The sequence below is a fragment of the Lolium rigidum genome, chromosome 6 (assembly GCF_022539505.1).
Source record: "Lolium rigidum isolate FL_2022 chromosome 6, APGP_CSIRO_Lrig_0.1, whole genome shotgun sequence".
NCBI lineage: Eukaryota > Viridiplantae > Streptophyta > Magnoliopsida > Poales > Poaceae > Lolium > Lolium rigidum.
Genome location: NC_061513.1, coordinates 194,755,637 through 194,777,319, shown reverse-complemented (window position 1 = coordinate 194,777,319; position 21,683 = coordinate 194,755,637). Strand labels below are relative to the sequence as shown.

The following is a 21,683-nucleotide window of genomic DNA, read 5'->3' as shown; positions in this document are numbered from 1 at the left end:
GAAATCTTCATCTTCTGGTTCCTGCGCCGGCAGCGACGTTTCGCGGCCTCGATCACTTTCTCCTCCGGGGAGAGCACCTTCTTTGGAGCCTTCGCCTTTGCCTCCCGGCCGCCGCCGGTGCCGGCCCGCTTTGCTTCCGGCGGACCCTCCATTGTGGCTACGGTCGTGGCTACGGGGGAGTGTGGGGCGGCGGCGGGTGCGGTGGCGAGGGTTTGATCCGCATCCATGGCGGTGGCTGCGGCGGCGAGGACGTCCATCGCTTCTGGAATGTTTCGCGCCGGTCTAGTTTGCTTTTCGCGCGGGGAATGGCTAGTGGCGGGAATTATATCGGCCTCGCTGCCACGCGACGCGCGGGTCCTACGTCTTTTTCGGCGGTCACTCGGCGCGACCGCCGAGCGTCCGCGGAGACGCAAACCTGGCGCATATTTGGGCCAGGTTTGCGTCTCCGCGGACGGGCCGATTACTTTGCGTCGCCCCGCTGGAGCAGGACCCAGACGCATTTCCGGTCACGGCGGACAAAAACAGTCGCTCAGCGACCATTTGCGTCGCGCCGCTGGAGATGCCCTAAGACCATCCACTATCTGGGCAAAAAACGACTCAAAGAAGCTATTGAATCGGTTCAATACATAGTGGAGCACCGATGTTTGTTGTCTGACAAGAAAAGCGAACCATGAAATTGGTTCGGTTCAAAGGCTATCTAACCTGACACATCAAAGAAGAGGACCAATTAGGAGCATCTGCTGGAGGAAACAGATAAGAAAAAAGGAATAACTTGGCCCCACGTTTGCTGCCAAATGCGGTTCCTCACATAGTAGAAAAAATTAGCCGATTCCTAATTCTGACAGCTTTCTCTTTAAATCGAACCTACATAGTACATGGCCTAACAAACATTTTGTACACCAGTATTAGTTAATATGTAGTACTATAGTGCGGAGAATGTTGTTCAAAACGCAATGAAAATAAAAATGTTGTTCCAAATGTGATGCCAATAAATGTTGTTTCAAACATGATGGCAATAAAAATGTTGTCCAAATGTGATACCAATAAAATGTTGTTCTGTACACAATGCAAATAAAATGTTGTTCAGTACACGACACAAATAAAGGCTACGTACGCGATAATTTTTCATTTAATTTTATATGCAATGGAAATGAAATATAGTGTAAAAAATATTTTCAAAACAACATCTGCTTCCTATAGACGTGTTTGTACCGAACATTTGAAAAAACAACACTAAAACTAAAGCATGATTGATACAACACCTGCTGCCCATGGCTAGGCTGCAGTCTACTCTAGCTACTCTAGCTTGCTGCAATGATGCATGCATTGCATCTGTACCCCACTGTCCGGATGATAAATCACACATTCGCTAAGTATGTTTTAGACTCAGGCTTACATGAGCACCGTTCATACCTACTATATGGCATCCGACGGTGGCGAAGGCGATGGGTAAGTACCACCCTGTGTATTCACTTAATATTCAAATAATATTTGTTCAGGTTCTTAACAAAATCTTAGTTTCTTAATGAACTGAGAAATATAATTTATCCTCACACCTGGGTAAGACGAATCTCACATAATGATAACTTTTGTTTCACGTTTTAAAATATTTTTCTTCTCATTATTTGTTAACATTTTAAAATACTTGACGTAGACACATGCGCACTATCCAACATGCAAGTTTGACCACTCTTTCTATACAAATATATTTTCACATAATATTTATAATACAATGCTCGATAATCCATTTAAAAAACTTATTACATGAAGTGTGATTGCTGGTACCAAAGAGAAGATTTGCTAGTGAGTTATTTTACAAAGAAACATGTTCCCCATATTGATGTTTCAACAATATGTATTTACCATATGGATCACCGTAACATGCATCGAGGTCAGATTTTATTGTAGAAATTTGTTCTGCTTTAACAAATCATACCGGTATAACAAAGTATATCATAGTTGATTGAGCTGAATCACACATCTTATTTTATTTTATGGCTCTAAATTAATAAGTATTTTTTATTATTCCATGTATTATACATGAAATCACACATGGATGTGTAAATAAATCAATTGGTATAGCTTCATGGCTTGTCCACGTGCCAGGTCCTAGTGGTTAGCTTCATATTTCTAGCTCAACCTGGATATTTGCTTTCACCATCAAAAAAGTATCTATGAGTACAAACATGACATGCAATCTTTCACAACACTAGTTTTTTATTGCACATGTAATGTTTTAACTTTAGATCTTCACATGGAGATAATTTTGATTAAATGGATCAACATGGTGATTTCGAAAAACAACTATTTTATTTTTAGTGTAACACTAAAAATTGAATCTGAAGTAATATCATGCACATGCTAAAAGACATAGAGAGTTCTTCCTTTCAATAAATACAATTGTATAATACAACTAGTTTTTAATTACTAATTTCCTAAATATTTTGACAACTTTAATGATTAAAATATATATTAATTCTAAGTAATTTACTTACCATTCTAATCATATTTAATGTTACAGATATCGATGAACACGTTCTTAAACATGTCATTTGGAAAAACATTAAGTAATACCATGTACATGCCAAAAGCCAAAGAGATTTCTTCTTTGGGTAATTTTAAAATTGTTACTTTTACCAATTTCTATGTTATGTATGTTATTTTTATGAATTAAAACCTATTTTTAGAAGTAATTTGGCATGTCGACTTCATCTTAATGTCATAGACTCAAGCATGTGTTGCATATGCATGTTTGGCGTTCATCCATATGAGATATTAGGAGTAATGTATGTTCTCTTGGCATCATAAAATGGTTTCAAGTATTATGTAAGATTAATTCTTAATAACTTGTTGAAGTTCACTAAGGATTATATGTGAAACAAATATAGAGATTGGAAACATGAATAATAGAAATAGATATATACTCACGAAAAATTTGTAATCATGTGATACTTATTTATGTAGTAAGATGTAAATACAAAGAATAATGTGAAAATTGCATCTCAAAGACTTATGTATTTAAACGTAAATTTTTAAGGAAAAATTTGATTTTTGTACGACACTCCAAAGACATTCAAAAATAACTTCTTAGAGATCTCTAACCTTGGCTCTATGTATTTTTTTAAAAAAATTAGTTAAGTGAAAATACTCGTTTCTATTTTTTTATTAACATACAAATAGACAATATTATTTTTGTTGCATCTTGAAATCCGTCTATATGAAATTCCAATGTACTTTTGGGCAAACATAATTTATAGATGACTCTCAGCGGCAAAAACATATTACACGCACAATATGATGTTTGATTAATCAACAAGCAACCCGTCAAAATAGTTTAATCTTGATTATATGAAAAAAGTACTGAAGTGACAAAATTAATCAGCGCAATGTAGGAATCTAAAATAATCACAATCATGTTTTTTTGGTATAATAATATAATAACTGTACTTTGCGGACGACTGGGAGGGGTGGAACTGTTATTCTGTCTTGTATTAGGGTTCCTAGGCATGTACCAATATATATACTCTGTTACATGGGCCTCATAGGCCAAGATAACACACGCATACATGCATGCACACACACACACATATACACACATACACACATGAAGAAAAGCTATAGTGGTGGACTGGATTATTTGCTTTTTTTTTCGAAATGGGGGTATACCCCGGCTTCTGCATCATGACGATGCACACGGCCATTTATTAATCAAAGGTTCTAAAAAGTATTGTTTACAACTCACGCATGACCGACAATTGATACAAGAATCAACCATCGAAAAAATGACATACTACGACTACAACTCAACATAGTCTTCTAGTATGCCGCCAACCAGCCTGGCACAAGATATCCTGAGCGACCATCAGGAGCCGTGTGCATCCAGTAGCCATGGTATCCCGCAATCCTTCCGGGGACGAGTAGAGCCCAAAGCTGGACCCAATGAGAGACCATGTGAATAACCTGCAAAAAGTGAAAAGAGGCTTTTTTGTTAAAGATTATATCATTTCTAACCCTCCAAATAGACCAACATAAAGCAGAAACCCCAATCCGGATAAAAGCCTTAGATTGTCTATCTACTCCATTTAACCAATTACCAAACATATTGGTAATATTGGTGGGAGGTGGAAGATCATAAGTGAAATTAACTGTGCGCCATAAGAGTTTAGCCAAAGGACATTCAATAAAAAGATGTTGAATGGTCTCCTGTTCCCCACAGAAAACACATTTTGTACACCCATTCCAATGACGTTTAGCTAAATTATCTTTAGTTAACAAAACTTTGTTACTCATGAACCACATGAAAATCTTAATCTTAAGAGGTATTTTAACTTTCCATAAATATTTTCTCAGAAAAGGTGTATGGTCACACATGAGATCCTCGTACATAGACTTGACAGAAAACACTTTGTTAGCAGTCAAATTCCAAGTAAAACGATCATCCTCGTCATTCAATGTAACCATCATGAGTTTCCGACATAAATGTAACCATGAATTCCATTTACTACCATTCAAAACTCTTCGAAACGTAATATTCAAAGGTGATTGGGCAAGCACATGTGCAACATTAACATTTTTATGATTAACAATGTTGTATAACGTAGGATATTGTTGAGCCAAAGGAGTAGTTCCCAACCAGGTATCTTCCCAAAAGCGGATGGCCATACCATTACCCACTTTGAAAGATCCCCTTTGAAAAAACTCATGTTTTACCTCCATCAATCCTTTCCAAAAAGGAGAATCAGTAGGCTTGGCCTCTACCTGAGATAATGTCTTGTGTGCTAGGTATTTATTATGAAGCAATTCTTGCCACACTCCATTTTCGTTAAGAAGTTTAAAGAGCCACTTGCTCAATAAGCATCTGTTCTTAATTTCGAGTACCTCAATACCTAAACCCCCCTGGTCTTTTGGTCGGCACACAATATTCCATTTTGTAAGGCGGTACTTTTTTTTGTTTTCGTCGGACTGCCAAAAGAATCTGGATCTATAGAAGTCCAAACGTTTCCTCACCCCAACAGGTATTCGAAGGAAAGACAACATAAACATCGGTAAGCTAGTTAATACTGAATTAATAAGAACTAACCTATCACCATAGGATAGTAACTTCCCTTTCCAGCATCCTAATTTACTCTCAAACCGTGTTTCAACCGGATACCAATCCGAGTTCTTGAGTTTTTTGTAATGGATTGGAATACCTAAGTATCTAAAGGGGAGCTGTCCAGCATCACATCCAAAGATATGCCTATACTGATCCTCTTCCTCCTTTGCCTTTCCAAAACAAAAAATCTCACTCTTGTGAAAATTAATCTTAAGTCCCGATAGTTCTTCGAAAATACATAAAATTAATTTCATATTAACCGCTTTGTCAAGATCATGTTCCAGGAAAAGGATAGTGTCATCAGCGTATTGTAATATAGAGAGTCCTCCCTCAACTAAATGTGGAATTAACCCCCCAACTTGACCATCTCCTTTTGCTCTTTCAATTAGGATGGCAAGCATATCCACTACAATATTAAAAAGCATTGGGGATAAAGGGTCCCCTTGCCTTAGACCTTTCTTTGTCTGAAAATAATGACCAATATCATCATTTACCTTGACACCAACACTACCCCCCTGGACAAACTGTTGCACTGCCCTTCCCCATTCTGGATCAAAACCCTTCATCCTCAGAGTTTGTTGCAAAAAAGGCCATTTAACCTTATCATAGGCCTTTTCAAAATCAATTTTAAATAATACTCCATCCAGTTTTTTAGTATGTAACTCATGAATCGTTTCATGGAGTATCACTACCCCTTCCAAAATGTTTCTCCCCGGCATAAAAGCCGATTGGGTTGGTTTAATGACTCTTGGGGCAATCCCCGAGATACGATTAGTGCCAACTTTAGTAAAAATTTTGAAACAAACATTGAGTAAACATATAGGCCTGTATTGTTGAATTTGGACAGCATTCTCCTTTTTTGGTAATAAAGTAATAACACCAAAATTCAGTTTGTATAGGGGCAAATCCCCATTACTAAACTGGGAAAACAAAGCCATCAAATCCTTTTTAATTACATCCCAAAATTTTTGGTAAAACTCAGCTGGGAAACCATCTGGTCCAGGAGCTTTATTCAACTCCATTTGAGAAACCGCCTCGAACACCTCTTTTTCAGTAAAAGGAGCTGTCAAGATCTCATTCTCCAATGGTGAGATCTGTGTAATATCCTGAAAATCATTTTCAACAAGAGAAATATTGGTTGATGCCGGTGCACCAAACAATTTCTTGTAGAATTCAGTAATATACACCTTCAAATTGTCATCTCCAACAATAGTTCCCTCCTGTTGTTCTAACTGGAAGATTTTCTTTTTTCGGTGTTTGCCATTTGCTATAAGATGGAAATATCTTGTATTATTCCCCCCTTCTTGAATATGCTTAACTTTCGCCCTTTGGGCCCATTTAGACTCCTCTTCTCTTCTTAATTTATTCAAAGAATCATTAGCCTTTTTGAACTCCTCCCTTTCATTCGTATTCAACAAAGTTGTTTCTGCTTTTAAGTCAAGCCTCTCAATAATATTTAAAAGTCTCTCTTTTTCTTTCTTATACTTGCCACTTTGATTTTTTGCCCACCCCTTGAGGAATCTTCTTAAGTGTCTTAATTTATTTAGCCAAATGTCCATTGGGCTAGCTCCAGCTATAACTGAATTCCACTCCTTTACTACCATGTCAAAAAAACCCTCTTGTCGCAACCAATGTAGCTCAAAGGAGAATTTTGCTTGATTTCCCAGGTGTGCTTTCACCCCAGAATCAATCAGTATTGGAGTATGATCAGAATCAGCTCTAGTTAAGGCTCTAACCGTTACCAATGGAAATTTCTGTTCCCACGATATTGATGCTAGTACTCTATCTAGCTTCTCATAAGTAGGTTTTTCTCGTCGACTTGCCCATGTAAATTGTCTTCCCGTTAGAGAAATTTCCCTTAGATTCAAATGTTCAATGATTGCATTAAAAACAAAGGGCCAACGCGCTTTGAAATTAGCATTATTTTTCTCCTCCCTAGTGCGTATAATATTAAAATCACCCCCTACCAACATAGGTAATGTTTCAGATTCACATGTTCGCACCAACTCCGACAGAAATTCTGCTTTGTGCATGTCTTGGGCAGCCCCATAAACCGGCACCAGAACCCACTCAAAACCATCTCTCTTACATTTAATATGCATCTTAACACAGAAATCTCCTGTGCTTACTTTTGAAACTTGTAAAGTATCAGAGTTTATTCCCACTAGAATGCCCCCTGAACGACCATGTGGTGGTAAGCAAAACCAAGAAAAGTTATATCCCGCAGCTAATTGATTCAAAAAAGGAATAGAGAAATTAGATCTTCCAGTCTCCAATAAGGCTATGAAATCTAATTTATGCTCTCTAATTGCTTCTTTCACAAACAGATGCTTAGCAGTATCACCAAAACCCCCTGAATTCCAATTAATTCCTTTTATGTTCTGCATCACGAGTATTGTTTTTTAAATCTTTTCCTAGTACTTCTTCTAATGTTACTTGTATCATATACTTTCCTCTGTCTATTTTTCTTTGCCTTAACCACTGGTTTGAGATGTTCCAATTGATCATCAAAATCCAATGGTATATCATCATCCTCACATAAATCCTCACATAAGGTGGAAACTTTTGACAATACAAGAGTCTCCAACCCTTCCTCTCTGTTCTTAATTTCACACTCATTTTTCTTCAAAATAGTTAAAATTCTCTCCTCTTCCACCATTTTAATCCCCCTAATAGACTGGTTAATTTCTGATTGAGAGGATCCTAAAGACACCCCTAATGTAACAGCTCTCTTAGCAATATCAACATCCGGAATATTAACAATGGAATATTTGGGGCTTGAAAACTTACTTGTCTTAAGAGAATCATCTTGAAGTTGCGCATTCTTCATAGCCTTTTCCAATAGAGGTATATCCGCATTAGATTGGCCACCCAACCTAGAACTTGACCTCAGCTCAGTCGAAGGCTTAGGAATCCCCCCAAAAGCAATAACTTCCTCTGTCGAAGGAAAATGTGACATAGTATCATTTTCTACTAGAGTCAGCGAGCAAGAGGGGACTGGAATTAAAGACTCACCATTAGGCTTCGGAGATGAGGCAATCCCCATCGACGTAAGACCTACCCCATGCTCCATTGATACATTCCTCATCACATTATTCCCCACACCCTCCTTGATATCCTTCGGCAAACCTGTATCACATGTATATGTATCATTAGATACCTTAAACTCAGAATTTGATTCCAAAGCCTCATCATAACCAGGTTTGAAGAAGTAAGAAGAAAGACCCATACCATTAGCTACAGCATTGGCACCCACAGAAGATCTGCCAGGAATCTCCAATGATGGCCAATCTGTTGCAATCATGTGATCCTGAGTACCTGGATACTGTGCAGTCAGCCTGGGACCCTCCGAACAGCTCTGTCGGATCCTCTGCGGCGAGAAAGACTGGCCGGGCACAGTCTGCTCAAAGCCACCATCCACAGAAGATCCGGCCTCCACCCGCGCGTGGCCGACCGAGACACAGGGAGCCAGCTGCTGCAGCCCGCATGCTGCTTTCTTCCCCTCCCCATTCGCCCTCGCGTCGGTAGCTGGTTGGCCAAAAGGGGATCGATCCCTGTCCGCTGCGCAGCTTCTGGTTCCACCAGCAGCATCTCCCGACGTGGCGAGCACGGACAGGCCCGCCTTGCTTTGGCCGCGCTGCTCCATCAGGCTGGCAGGCACAGAACTGCAGCCATGCGAGACAACCTCAGCACGCTGATTCCGAGACCTGACTGGTGGTGATCCCAAAACAGATCCTCCAGGCATGGAAACTGTATTAAAACCAGAACATACTTTGTCAATATTGCCCAGCTTTTCAACATTACATAGAGAATTAATAGGGGAAAAAAAGTTGCTCAATTCTGAATCAAAAGAAGGACTACCTTTCGGAGAAAGTTGCACACTCATTGAACCAATTTGAATTGCATCAAAATGCTCAATTTGTTCTTGCATCCGTTCACCTTCATTTGTCCCAATTGATCCACCAGTCCCCCTAGCACTCGATGTATCACCCGCCTCATTTTTCTTAGGATCCATGTCCATAGCATTATCATCACCATTCTTTCCATTACCATCTTTAGCATCGTCATTACCATCATTACCATCATTGTCATTGCTAGCTTCAACCATAGTCTCCTCTTGAGACCCCTGGGCATTCTCGACCTCAAATTTTAGCTTGAAAAAACCCCTCCTAATGAACATATCAGTATCAGCAGGAATAAGCCTACTATCCAAGCATCCAATTTTGATTCTCAAAATTTTGTTTTTGCGAGTGTATGCCATATCCACATCCAAGGTTTTCCCAAACAAAGTACCTACCCCCCATAAAGTCAAGTAATCCGCAATCACATCCGAAGGCAACCCTGAGACTCTGACCCAGACCTCTGGCAACATATAAAGGGGATCCTCTAAAGCTGACCAAAGATCAAAAGATAAACAAGATTCTCTGTCAGTGCAAATGTAGGTTCCAAAGTTCTTCAACCTCTGAACTTCCAACTTGCTAGGTAACTTGACTCTATAGATATTGTCTTTGAAGTGAAAAACCTCCCAATTAAACTTCTCATGAGGAACAATTTTCTTCATCTGTTCAATAATCTCGGGAATAGTCATGGCATCACCATCAACAGTAACCTTAGCTAATCTAGGATTTTCCATTTTGGCTTTAAAAACCCCACAAGACAACTCAAAAAACATTAGGCCCTCATTAGCATAACCATGAAGTATCGCAGTGGGTTTAGGGGCATGTAGTAAATGGCAAGCAGAAGTTATATGGTTAACAGACTCACATAAATCACAAAAGGGTGTAGGGCAATCATCCATATGGTGACCTGGTTGCTTACATCTGAAACATCCATTCTTCTCTTCTTTCTTCTTCTTTGAAGGACCTTGCCCCTCATCCTCCTTCCCCTTTGACGTTGTGTTCTTAGGATCAGATCCTGCCTGCTGAGCAACCACATCTTGCTGTTGTCCTACCGTAGGTGTCGCAACCGACACCACGGCATCTCGGGCCGCCGCCCCAGCCTCAGACAAAATAGTAGTGTTAACCTGTGCTCCCTCCTCAGCCACTGGCTTCTTCTGCGCCGCTGTTACTGCTGCTACCACTTCATGCACCGTCTGTTTGAGCAACTCAGCGTCAATACCTCCTCGTGCCCCCCCTCCATGCACGGTAGCGCCAAAGCGGTTCTGGTAGCCCCCACGACCACCGTTAAAGTTGTTGCTCCAACGCTGGTTAGCACCGTAGCCGTATCTAGGTCCCCTCTGATAGTTACTAGGGCCAGCACCCCAATTTTCATCCTGAAAACCTTGACCGCCGGCGAAACCAGCAGCACCACCAGCATCTCCGCGGCCAAAATTACGGCCGAAGGAATTCCCGGCAGCCTGACCAACTCGGCCTCCATTCCCCGGTCCTGCACCTTGACCACCCCGGCCGCGCTGCCCTTGACGGCCTCGCGCTCCATAAGCTCCGCGCCCCGCAGCGCCATATCCACCACGCGGCTGAAACCCGCCCCGCCCGTGATTGAAATTACCACGACCAGGGTTGAAGTTTTGGCCATCGTCTCCGTTCATCGTGGGAGGTACAAGCCGCCGCAGTGCCGCCGGCGCCCCAGCCTCAAGACGCTTCCACGTGAACCCTAAAACTTTGTGAAAAGAATGTCCAGCGACAATTCCCCCCACCTCAGCCCTCTGATACCGTGATTCACTGAGATTGCGATTTTTGGCGGCCTGTAAGGCACGATTGACAATTGACGGTGGGCCCCGACGAACCCCTGCGCATTGTTATCGGCCCACAACTTTTTCTGGCCCGAACATGCCAATTTTGAAATGTGCTGTTTTTTCGGATCGGATTGTTTCTTGCCGATCGCCGGCAGCCAACGCCGCCGGTGAACGACACTCCAACCATGTGTACTTTCATCCCGGAAAACAGTAGGCTCAAGAACCGGCCTAGGTTTGAATTTTGATGTTGATTTGCCCAACGGCCGAGAGGTTGGAGAAATCATACCTTCGTCGAGCTCAATCGCCGCCGTAGCCGCTAACCTCTGAGCATGTTGTCGTTGCAATCTTTTGAAAGCTCGACTCGCCAGAGCCGTCGGGCTCTCAGCAAGATCTATCCCACTCGCCGAAGATGGAGTATGGCATCCATATCGCATGGAAGCCCAATCCAGTGTCGGCGACATCTCCTCCTCCTGTCCATCGTCCTCATCGTCCGACGACTGGAGCACCCAGAAACGCCCCCCCAGCTGACTCGCCGGCGAAGCACTCTCCTCTCTGACGGTTGTGACGATCTCCGGCGACGCGATCTGGTGATCGCCAAGGCAATCGCCGATCGCCTCACCTGTCGCCTGTCCAACGGTCATTTTTCCGATGGAAAATAGTTATCTGTCACCGGTTGTCACTGGATTATTTGCTATGCAGATTGTTGACTTGTTATCACACCATATGTTCAAGTGTTCTGCCTTTAGGACATTTAGTTCACTCAAAAGATTGCTTACCCATAGTATCTCACTTAAGCGAGACATGGCTATGTACACTGCCTCTGTGCAGTTGACCTTGATACCGCCAGTTGTTTTTTGCTTCTACATGCTACCAAATTCCCGCCCACAAATACACAATAACCAGAAATTGATCTTCTATCACCCAAACAACTTTTCCAATCAGCATCGCTATAACCATCAACTATTAGATGTTCATTTGCTTTGAACCATAATCCTTTTTCTGGAGTTCCTTTTAAATATCTTAGGATTCGATGAACATCCTCCATATGTCTACTTTTTGGTTCATGCATGCATATATCTGCTCACTAGGCTGACTGCATATGCAATATCTTGTCTTGTGTGAAATAGGTACAATAATGGTCCCACTAGTCTATTTCTCCTTAGCAACAGGTTCAGATTGAGCTGTTATTTTCTAATTTTGATCCATGGGTGTTGGAGCTGCGCGACATTCTATCATTCTCATATCACTCAGAATGTCCAAGGTATACTTGCGCTGAGATAGTACTATTCCCTTATTTGATCTTGCTACCTCTATTTCAAGAAAATATCTGAGTTGACCAAGATATTTCACTTCAAAATCTTTGCTCAAACAACTCTTTACCCTTGTTATTTATGCTGCATCATCCCCTGTAATTATAATGTCGTCAACATAGACACCCAGAATTGTGATCCTTCAATCTGAATGTCTATTGAACGCAGTGTGGTCTCCATTGCATTGCACATATCCCATTCACACATAGCTCTTGTAAAACGATCAAACCAAGATCAAGGAATTGATTTAGTCCATATAGCGACTTCTTTAGTTTGCACAATTTGCCTGTAGTTTCAGCTGAAGCTATTCCCGGAGGAATCTCCATGTAAACCTCTTCTTCAGTATCTCCTAAGAATGCATTTTTAACATCCAGTTGGTGTAAGTGTCATCCGAAGTTTTTTGCACATGAGATTATGAGACTTACTGTGTTCATCTTTGCTACAGGTGCAAATGTTTCATCATAATCAATTCCATATGATTGACTATATCCACTAGTTACCAATCCCCCTTTGTACCTCTCTATCTTCCCTTCAGGACTTTGTTTTACGATATATACTCCATTTACAACTGACTGCCTTCTTTGCTCCAAGAAGTGTAGTCAACTCCCATGCTGTATTCTTCCTTAGAGCTTCTAGTTCTTCTTTCATAGATTCAAACCAATTTGTATCTTGTTTTGTTGTCCTCCAGTCTGCTGGAATTGCAGTTGATTGAAGGGATGAAACGAATGCCTTTTATGAAGGAGATAATGCTTCATATGATACATGGTTACTGAGGTTGTGAAGTAAGCCATCTCTATCGTTCTCTTTCAATCTAGCTACTCTTTTCCCCTTTCTTGGAGAAATTGGCATGTCCAGCGACTTCTTTATACCTCTTGATATGTCACCCACTAAACTTTAGTTAGACAAATCACATCCATCAACCTGCAACTCCTCTTGTTGTTGTTGCTCCCCCTATTTTTCTGCTTGTTGCTCCCATGTTCTTCTACTTGCTGCTCCTCGAGCCTTTGTCTTTGTGAGTATACCCGAGGGGTTTGCTCTTCATTTGACTTTGGCCACCTCCTATTACAGGAAAAATTCTAGTATAACCATTGGAATAGACCCAATGATTAGTTGTTGTTGTTGCCCAACTGTAGAGTTGCTCTGCTACCTAGCTGTTGAGTTGCTTCTACTCCCAGTAACATCATTTTCATGTGCATTCTCCCCCTCTTGACCAACAAGACAAAGTGGTTGGTCAAGCCCTTCAAATGCAACACTCAAATCTATTTTTTCACCACAAAAAGCGAGTAGATTCCCAGAAAGTAACATCCATACTTACAAATGTGCGACACTCGGAGGGACTTCAACATTTTTATCCTCGCTGGCCAGTAGGACACACATTGAAAATGCATTTAACAACACTCAGATCCAGTTTTGTCACTGAGGGTCTTTGGTCTGGAACAAAGCAAGTACATCCAAACACCTTGAACCACAAACTTGTTCTCACCTAGCATTAGTTCACAAGAAGATTTCATAGCTAGTATTCTTGAAGGCATGCGATTTATAAGGAAGGTTAATTAGTACTGCCCCACTCTAGAAAAATTTGGGCATATTCATGGTATACATAAATGAACGAGCCAATAAAATATGGTGATTCTTCATCTCTGCCACTCCATTTTGGGGTGGATTGTCTAGGCAGGATGTCTGATCTAGAACCCCATGATACGATAGAAATTGTCTAAACTTCTTGTTAATGTATTATGTATTGTTGTCAGACCGGAGCATCTGGACTTGAACCTTGAACTGAGTTTTAACATATGCATAGAAATTCTGAAAACAAGACATCACTTCATCCTTATGTTGGATTGCATCTGAACCCTAACCCGCCGCCTCCCTCTCTCGCCCCCCTCCCGGGCGGCAGCGGAGGATCCTCCTCCCCACGCACCCCACAGCCACCTGCCGCCCGTCGCCCTCAGCCGCTGCCGGCTGCAGCCCCGACCCCGGCGCTGGCCTCGGCCCTGGCCATGGCCCCGGTCCCGGCCTGGCTATGGCGGTGGTGGCGGCACCCCCTCCGTCGAATCGACGAGGGGGGAAGAGGGTTTCCGCGGCGGCGTTCCATGGGAGGTGATGTAGCGCTGGTGGAGGAAGCCGAGCGGCACGGCTACTTGGCTGGGGCCTGAGGCTCTCCGTCGGTAACCATGGAGGATTTGGTGGAGCGGGTGGGGACCTCCGCCCCCGGTAAAGGTTCGGCGGCGGTACGCATGATCCGCGTCGCTGTCCTCTTCCTTGGTGATCCGGCAGGAGGGATTGGCGGCGTGGGGGCTGTTGATCTTGCTTTGTTTTTGGTGGAGGTCCTCGAGTTTCTCGCATGCGAGGATGAAGATCTTCTGGAGGTCAGTTTGCTTTGATCTGGATGGAGAGATGAGTTCCGAAAAGCTCCGCCGGCGAATGGAACAGTGCATCTTTTGCCTGCAGTTTGCTGGATCGGGTGGTATTCGGTCGCGCGCACCCATGTTTTTATTCCGACCGTTTGGTTCCGGAGGGAGCGACGCGAAGCTCTATTCTGTGTTGACATTAGGTGACTTTTTGGTCCATGGTGAAGTCAGAAGAAGGAATATCATGAAGGCCGGATTGGTGGACTGGCTAAAGGAGGTTCGAGTCTCCGTTATGCTGAGGGATCTGCTTGGCGTTCCGGGCTCTGCAGCAGTGGTATGCATGTGGGGCCGGCAGCACAAGAGAAGTTCATAGTCTTACCTCTCAGGGTGAAAACCCAAGGTCTGGCCTTACTGGTTGTACCTGGCAATGTTCTTGTTGGAGGTATTGTTTTGAGAGTGGGGACTATCTTCAGGGTGAAAACCTAAGACCTTTGGCCAGGCGACGACGGCGATGGTGCACTGTTCCCTTCTTGGAGGCATCGCTTTTGGAGAGTTTGTACTTCATGTGTTGTCACGGTGGTGGTTGTATTGCTGTTGCTAGGTCTAGAATGCTGTAGCGGGATTTTTATTTCTTAGTTTTCTTTACTTTTTTTTGGCTGTGTGCATCTATACTGCCATTAGGGTGGGGCGTTGTTGCAGAGCCTGGGTGTAATTGGTATTTTTTGATATTAATATATTCTCTTTATCTAAAAAAAGGCATCCACAAATAGAGGTAATAGGACATGTCCACACATTGGAATGCACAAGCATAAATAGGGATATACTTCTGAGCCCCTTACTCACATACATGTTTCCAGTGTGTTTAGCATACTCACATGCTACACACTTAAGATTGTTTTTATCAATCGCATTACTGCTGGGAAAGCTTTACTCATTTTATCAAAAGCTACATGTCCCATTCTACAGTGAATCATCATGACAATTTTCTCCTTCTCCACTAGTGTTGCAGCTAGTGCTGGCCCTCCTTGCTTGCAGAATTCATCACAATCCATGTACCATAGGTCTCTACATCTGGTTCTGGTCCCAATATTCCTTACACTCAGTTTCTCCTGAATAAGGAACACATATTTGTCAACTATTACCCGACAATCTATCTCATCGACCAAAGAACTTAGAGAGAGTAGATTCACAGGAAATGCAGGTACATGTGGGACTGATGATACCTTAATATTTTAACCTCAAATTTAGCATGGCCCTCCTAGACCAACTTCGGTAATTTCCAACTCATCTAGGTTGATCTTATTTGGCGTGAGCTCAAGCTTATACTGCTCCTCCCCATGTGGCCTACCTCCCCCGAAGTAGCAGAGGATGTCACATCTGATCCCTTTGCGGCCAGCAAGTTGGCAAGCTTGTCAAGCACCTTGGCCAGATCCTTAGACATCTCCTTCAACCTCCCCTGAATCTTGTGCAGCCTTCAAAAGATCACCCACCACCCCACGCTTGCACTTAAGATCCACTCCAGGGGCAGCATCACCGTTGCCCTGGTTGTTGTCGGCACCGCCGGTGGCTCTAATACCATGTAGTTTGTGGATGATGGTTGGGAGGGGTGGAACTCTCTATTCGGTCTTGTTTTAGGGTTCCGAGGCACATACCAATATATATAGTACCATTTTTTACGGGTAATGGACCAATATATATATTGTGTTACATACATAGGCCAGGATAACACGCACACACACCAGGCTACAACCCAATAGGAAGATAAGCTGTGTTGGCTGCAGCACATATACAACACATATACAGCTCAGCAATAATATTAAAGTCCTTATGTATTTTTGCAGAAAGAGTAGCGTTGTTTTATTGTTGATCCAAATGTTCCAATTCTATCCGTTTGGGTCGCGTCGCAGATAGAATTTGGGTTGCGGTCCGGCCGGCCAGGCCGGTGAGTCCAGCGACTGACCCATTCAGTCCGGTGTTGGGGAAATTGCATAAAAAGTCTTAAATTGCATACATATTTGGAGACAAATTTTCTTGAAGCAAATTGGTACAATAAACCAGAAATTAATGAAAACATGGTAGAATACTTCATCTTCTTCATCTTGCCCTCTCTTAGTCATTCTCGTCTGACGGCGTCACATGGACTCGTTGAAGGCCTTGACGGTGAGAATGCAGTGGATGTCGTACTTGAAGACAATGTAGTGCCCAAGTTCAATGGCGTGCGCACGGGCGAACCGCCTCCAGTCGTTGTGGAGGTACATCTAACCTTGGCCATTGAACCTCCATGGATCGACAGGCCGGTCGCGCCGCCGGCCACATGCAGTACTTTCGTTGGGCTCTTGCCCATCGACGATCGATGCAAACTTTTGGGGCAGGCGCAACCTATCTCATTCCATGCCCACGTGGATGGTGTGCAGAATTCAAAACCAGAGAGGTTAAATGGAGATGGGTTTGGGCAGTGGTATGCATGTGGGGGCGGCAGCATAGGTGAAGTTCAGAATCTTACATCTCAGGGTGAAAATCTAAGGTCTGGCCTTAACTGGTTGTGCCTGACAATGACCTTGTTGGAGGCATTGTTTTAAGAGTGGGGACTATCTTCAGGGTGAAAAACTAAGACCTTTGGTCGGGCGACGATGGCGCTGGTGCACGGTTCCCTTCTTGGAGGCGACACTTTTGGAGAGTCTGTATTTCAGGTGTTGTCACTGTTGTGGTTGTATTGTTGTTGCTAGGTCTGGAATGTTGTAGCGGGACTTTTATTTCTTAGTTTTCTTTACTTTTTTTTGGATGTGTGCATCTGTACTGCCATTAGGGTGGGACATTGTTGCAGAGGCTGGGTGTAATTAGTATCTTTTGATATTAATATATTCCCTTTATCTAAAAAATCTTTCCTATTTAAATAACTTCCATATATCTTATTATAGCATAATCCTATATTCCTACACATAACATGAATCATATGAATGATAAAAGAAGTTAGGAGGGAAAAACATCGCGTCTTCCATAAATTTTGCGCTACCTGGTCATAGCCCATTATTTTCTAGATGCCTAGTTTTTTTGGAACGAAAATCTATTAATAAACGAAGTTTCCTTCACTGTTGGGCGCCGACACATTCTACACTATGAAACGTGTCAAACCGGATTAAAATGTTACATGACTATATATTATCTCTAGATAAATCCTAGCCGTAAGTTTTAGAATTAACTATCAAAGTAATTTAGATGATATGGTTTAGCATGGTGGCTCTATTAAACAACCTTATATTTCTTTTAGTATATAATAATAGATTCGAACCCTCGCGAAATAACATATTCAGACTAGCATCACATCTGTATTTCTTATTTCGAGGAGGCAAGATGTAAAGCTTTCAGCACTATGAAGTATGAACACCATAGATAGTAATAGTCTTTCTCCTGCTGATCACTTTGAAATTATCAACATATGACCTTCATGATGTAAAACTGTTCTACAAAAGGCAGATTCACCTTCTTCAGAATATTGTAGAATTCTCCTGGGTGTGCCTTCTAATGAATCATGCCTTTTGTTTACAGGAAGCAAAAGCAATGCAGCTGCTAGAATTTTAGCCATTACACTGCCGATAGTCGGTGCAATACTCGCTTCTGTTGTCATTTTCCTTTGTCTGTGGACGAAAAAGAGCAAACCGGTACGAAAGGCATCAGTATCATGTAAGTCTTATTAGTTAGTTCCAAATCCATTCCTTTAGACAAATAGAGTCAATCTTCAAGTTTCCATTCCATATGACAGTGACATCACTTCCATGTGAAAATTTACATTCATGCATAACACCATTATTAAAGTGTCTTTTCTCTTATGATAGATCCAACCAATCCCGAGGACATAGAGAGTATTGAATCACTCTTTCTAGATCTATCAACTCTGAGAGCCGCAACAGATAACTTTGATGAACGCAATAAACTTGGTGAAGGAGGGTTTGGAATTGTTTATAAGGTGCTAATTATATTTTTTACATAGATTTTTTATCCTGGATTTTAATATTCTAGTAAATAAGTATACCCATTTGTACAGGGAATACTTCCTGGCGATGAAGAAATAGCAGTTAAAAGGCTATCACAAAGTTCTCGGCAAGGGATAGAGGAGCTGAAAAATGAGCTTGTTTTGGTTGCTAAGCTTCAACACAAGAATTTAGTGAGACTTGTAGGTGTTTGCTTGGAAGAACATGAAAAATTACTTGTGTATGAGTACATGGCCAACAAAAGCCTTGACACCATTCTTTTTGGTAAAGTACCTCATCACCACTTTGCAACACTGAAAGAACAACTAAAATATGTGGTGTGCAGTTCTAAGGTTTCTTTTTCTGTGTGGCAGATCCTGATAGGAGTTGTCAGCTGGACTGGGGAACGAGATTTAGGATAGTTAACGGGATTGCTCGAGGATTACAATATCTCCATGAAGATTCTCAGCTGAAGATAATTCACCGGGACCTCAAAGCGAGCAATGTTCTGTTAGATTCAGAGTTTATTCCTAAGATTTCAGATTTTGGCTTAGCAAGGCTCTTTGCCAGTGATCAATCACAAGATGTCACCAACCGTGTGGTCGGAACCTAGTAAGTCCTGGTGACATTTTCCTTATAAAATATTTAAAAGTGCATGAGTCCATAACATAATGTTGTTGTTGCAGCGGATACATCTCCCCTGAGTACGCTATGCGTGGGGCTTATTCTATCAAATCCGATGTGTTCAGCTTCGGCGTTTTGATTTTAGAAATCGTTACAGGAAGAAGAAACAATGTCTCATATGACTCCGAGCAGTCTATAGATCTCTTAAGTTTGGTGAGTATTTTGACTATTACAACTTCAGCTGTCACAGAAAGCTACAATCATCATCATCATATATAATGCAGGTATGGGAGCACTGGACAATGGGAACAATTTTGGAGATCATGGATTTATCCATGATCTGCCATTCTCCTGGAGACCAGATGCTGAAGTGCATGCACATTGGACTTCTATGTGTTCAAGAAAACCCCGCAGATAGACTGTTGATGTCGCTTGTGACTGTCATGCTTTGCAGCAGCACTGTGTCTCTCCAAGCTCCATCCAGGCCAGCTTTCTGCACCGTAAAAAGTGGCGCTAATGACTCAGACACTCACACGGAGCAATACCGAGGAAACTCACAGTCTACAAGCCGGTCACCTATGTCACCGAACGAAGTTTCGATCACTGAACTTGAGCCGAGATAAATCCGAGTTCATTTTCCATCCCTGCCAAAAAATATATAGCGATTTTTTTATGTAGGGATAGGCCTTACTTCATAATTCATATGTATTATTTGCTCACCACCGTGGTGGAAGATAGTTTTACTCGGCAATGAAAGAATACACCAGTGTAACTATATATTGGGGTTGTGTACTATTCGGGTGACTTAACATTATTCATGCATAAGCCACATTCTTTATCCACGCATTTATCTTATGATCAATGTCATATATTGTAAGATAAAGTACAGCAAATTACATCTTTCAGCGTGCTGAAGAACATATCAGACAACCAAGAGGGGGAAAAGACGGATTCATTTTGTAGCATTTCTATCTGGGCTTCGCGCTAAGGTAACTGGTCACTAACAGAGGTAGAACATGAAGCACTCATCATGCAAGATTTAAGGGTGTCATGTTGAGGAATAAATTGATATACTTGAAGTATTTTCAAGTAGATTCTATCAAAATATCACAAGATCCTACCATTATATGTGCAGGTATGTGCAACTCGTAGTTAGCTATAAGCATTAGTACTTAAACTATTTACAGTACATTACATCTCGATTACACTTTCAGTGCTCCAGAAACTCACTCTGCCAGAATTGAAAAATGCGGGGGAACATTCATGTCGTCATAGTGCCAAGAACGAAGTGGAAATAAAAAGAACAAGACAATAAGGTAGAAAACATCTTACACAATTGCCTCAAAAAATTATCTTACACTGACATAAAGGAACCTGAACTCATAACTTAATGCTAGCTACTCTGCTATCTTTGTTGAACATTGCAGTCTTACTGATTATCATAATATTACTATAATCCTCTCAAAATGATCATAGTTTTGAAATATTTGTTTGAATCTTCCAACAAACTCCCTTTGGTAAGGCCTTCTATAATCCTCTCAAAATGATCAGCCTTCAATAGTTTCTACCTCTCTTCCAAGACCGTGAGGGATTTGCAGGCTTTCTCTTTTCGTGGCGTGACTTCGCAAGTTCGCATACATACCGCCATATTGGCAAGGTAAACATGGATCTCCATGGGCTCTTCCCCCGACTTCTTTATCTCCTGTACAAGCTGTTTAGCATTTTTGCACCAGCTCCAACATGCAAACTGCAAAGCCAATCCAGCAAGACGAGATTAGTCTTGATAGAAGGTTTAACGCTCTCCTTCGCTAAACTCAGCAGAAACTGCAAAGCCTGGCCCAGTTTTTTTTTTTTTGAAATGGGGATATGCCCCGGCTTCTGCATCATGACGATGTACACGGCCAATTATTAAACGGGAATTCAATTTGGTATTCGGTATTGTTTACAACTCGCGCATCGCCGAGGATTGATACAAAAATCAACCAAGGAAAAAAATAACACATACTATGACTACACATCAATATAGCCTTCTAGTATGTCGCCAACCAGCCTGGCACAAGATATCCTGAGCGACCATCAGGAGCCGTATGCATCCAGAAGCCATGGCATCCCGCTGTCCCTCCGGCGAGAGGAGGACCCAAAGCTGAACCCAATGTGAGACCATATGGATAACTTGCAAAAAATGAAAAGATTTTTTTTATTAAAGATAATATCATTTCTAACCATCCAAATAGATCAACATAAAGCAGAAACACCCCTCCGAATAAAAGCCTTAGATTTTCTATCTACAACATTAAACCAACTACCAAACATATTAATAATATTGGTTGGAGGCGGAAGATCATAAGTGAAATTAACCGTACGGCAAAAAAGTTTAGCTAAAGGACATTCAATAAAAATGTGTTGAATAGTCTCCTGTTCCCCATAGAAAACACATTTAATACACCCATTTCAATAAAATTTAGCTAACTTATCTTTAGCTAACAAAATCTTATTACTCAAAAACCACATGAAAATCTTTATCTTAAGGGGAACTTTAACCTTTCAGAGATACTTTCTCAGAAAAGGGGTATGATCACTCATAAGATCATCATACATAGACTTCATTGTAAACAAACCATTAGATGTCAAATCCCAAACAAA

At 41.8% G+C, this 21,683-nt stretch overlaps 2 protein-coding genes across 2 annotated transcripts; one reads left to right on the top strand and one right to left on the bottom strand.

Moving 5' to 3' along the window:
* Positions 1–4,141: 4,141 nt before the first annotated feature.
* LOC124663662 lies at positions 4,142–10,627 on the bottom strand. The gene is made up of 10 exons (XM_047201333.1): positions 10,343–10,627; positions 9,914–10,256; positions 9,493–9,733; positions 8,957–9,264; positions 8,327–8,845; positions 8,111–8,224; positions 7,886–8,032; positions 6,775–7,271; positions 4,634–6,540; positions 4,142–4,145 (listed from the first exon to the last, which is right to left on the bottom strand). Exons 1-10 carry the CDS (start codon positions 10,625–10,627, stop codon positions 4,142–4,144), a joined length of 4,365 nt encoding a protein of 1,454 aa, XP_047057289.1.
* Positions 10,628–16,884: 6,257 nt separating this feature from the next.
* LOC124663661 (cysteine-rich receptor-like protein kinase 6) lies at positions 16,885–19,902 on the top strand. Its single transcript, XM_047201332.1, has 7 exons — positions 16,885–16,906; positions 17,995–18,129; positions 18,282–18,412; positions 18,491–18,701; positions 18,791–19,028; positions 19,103–19,253; positions 19,325–19,902. Exons 1-7 carry the CDS (start codon positions 16,885–16,887, stop codon positions 19,661–19,663), a joined length of 1,227 nt encoding a protein of 408 aa, XP_047057288.1. The 3' UTR covers positions 19,664–19,902.
* The last annotated feature ends 1,781 nt before the right edge of the window (positions 19,903–21,683 follow it).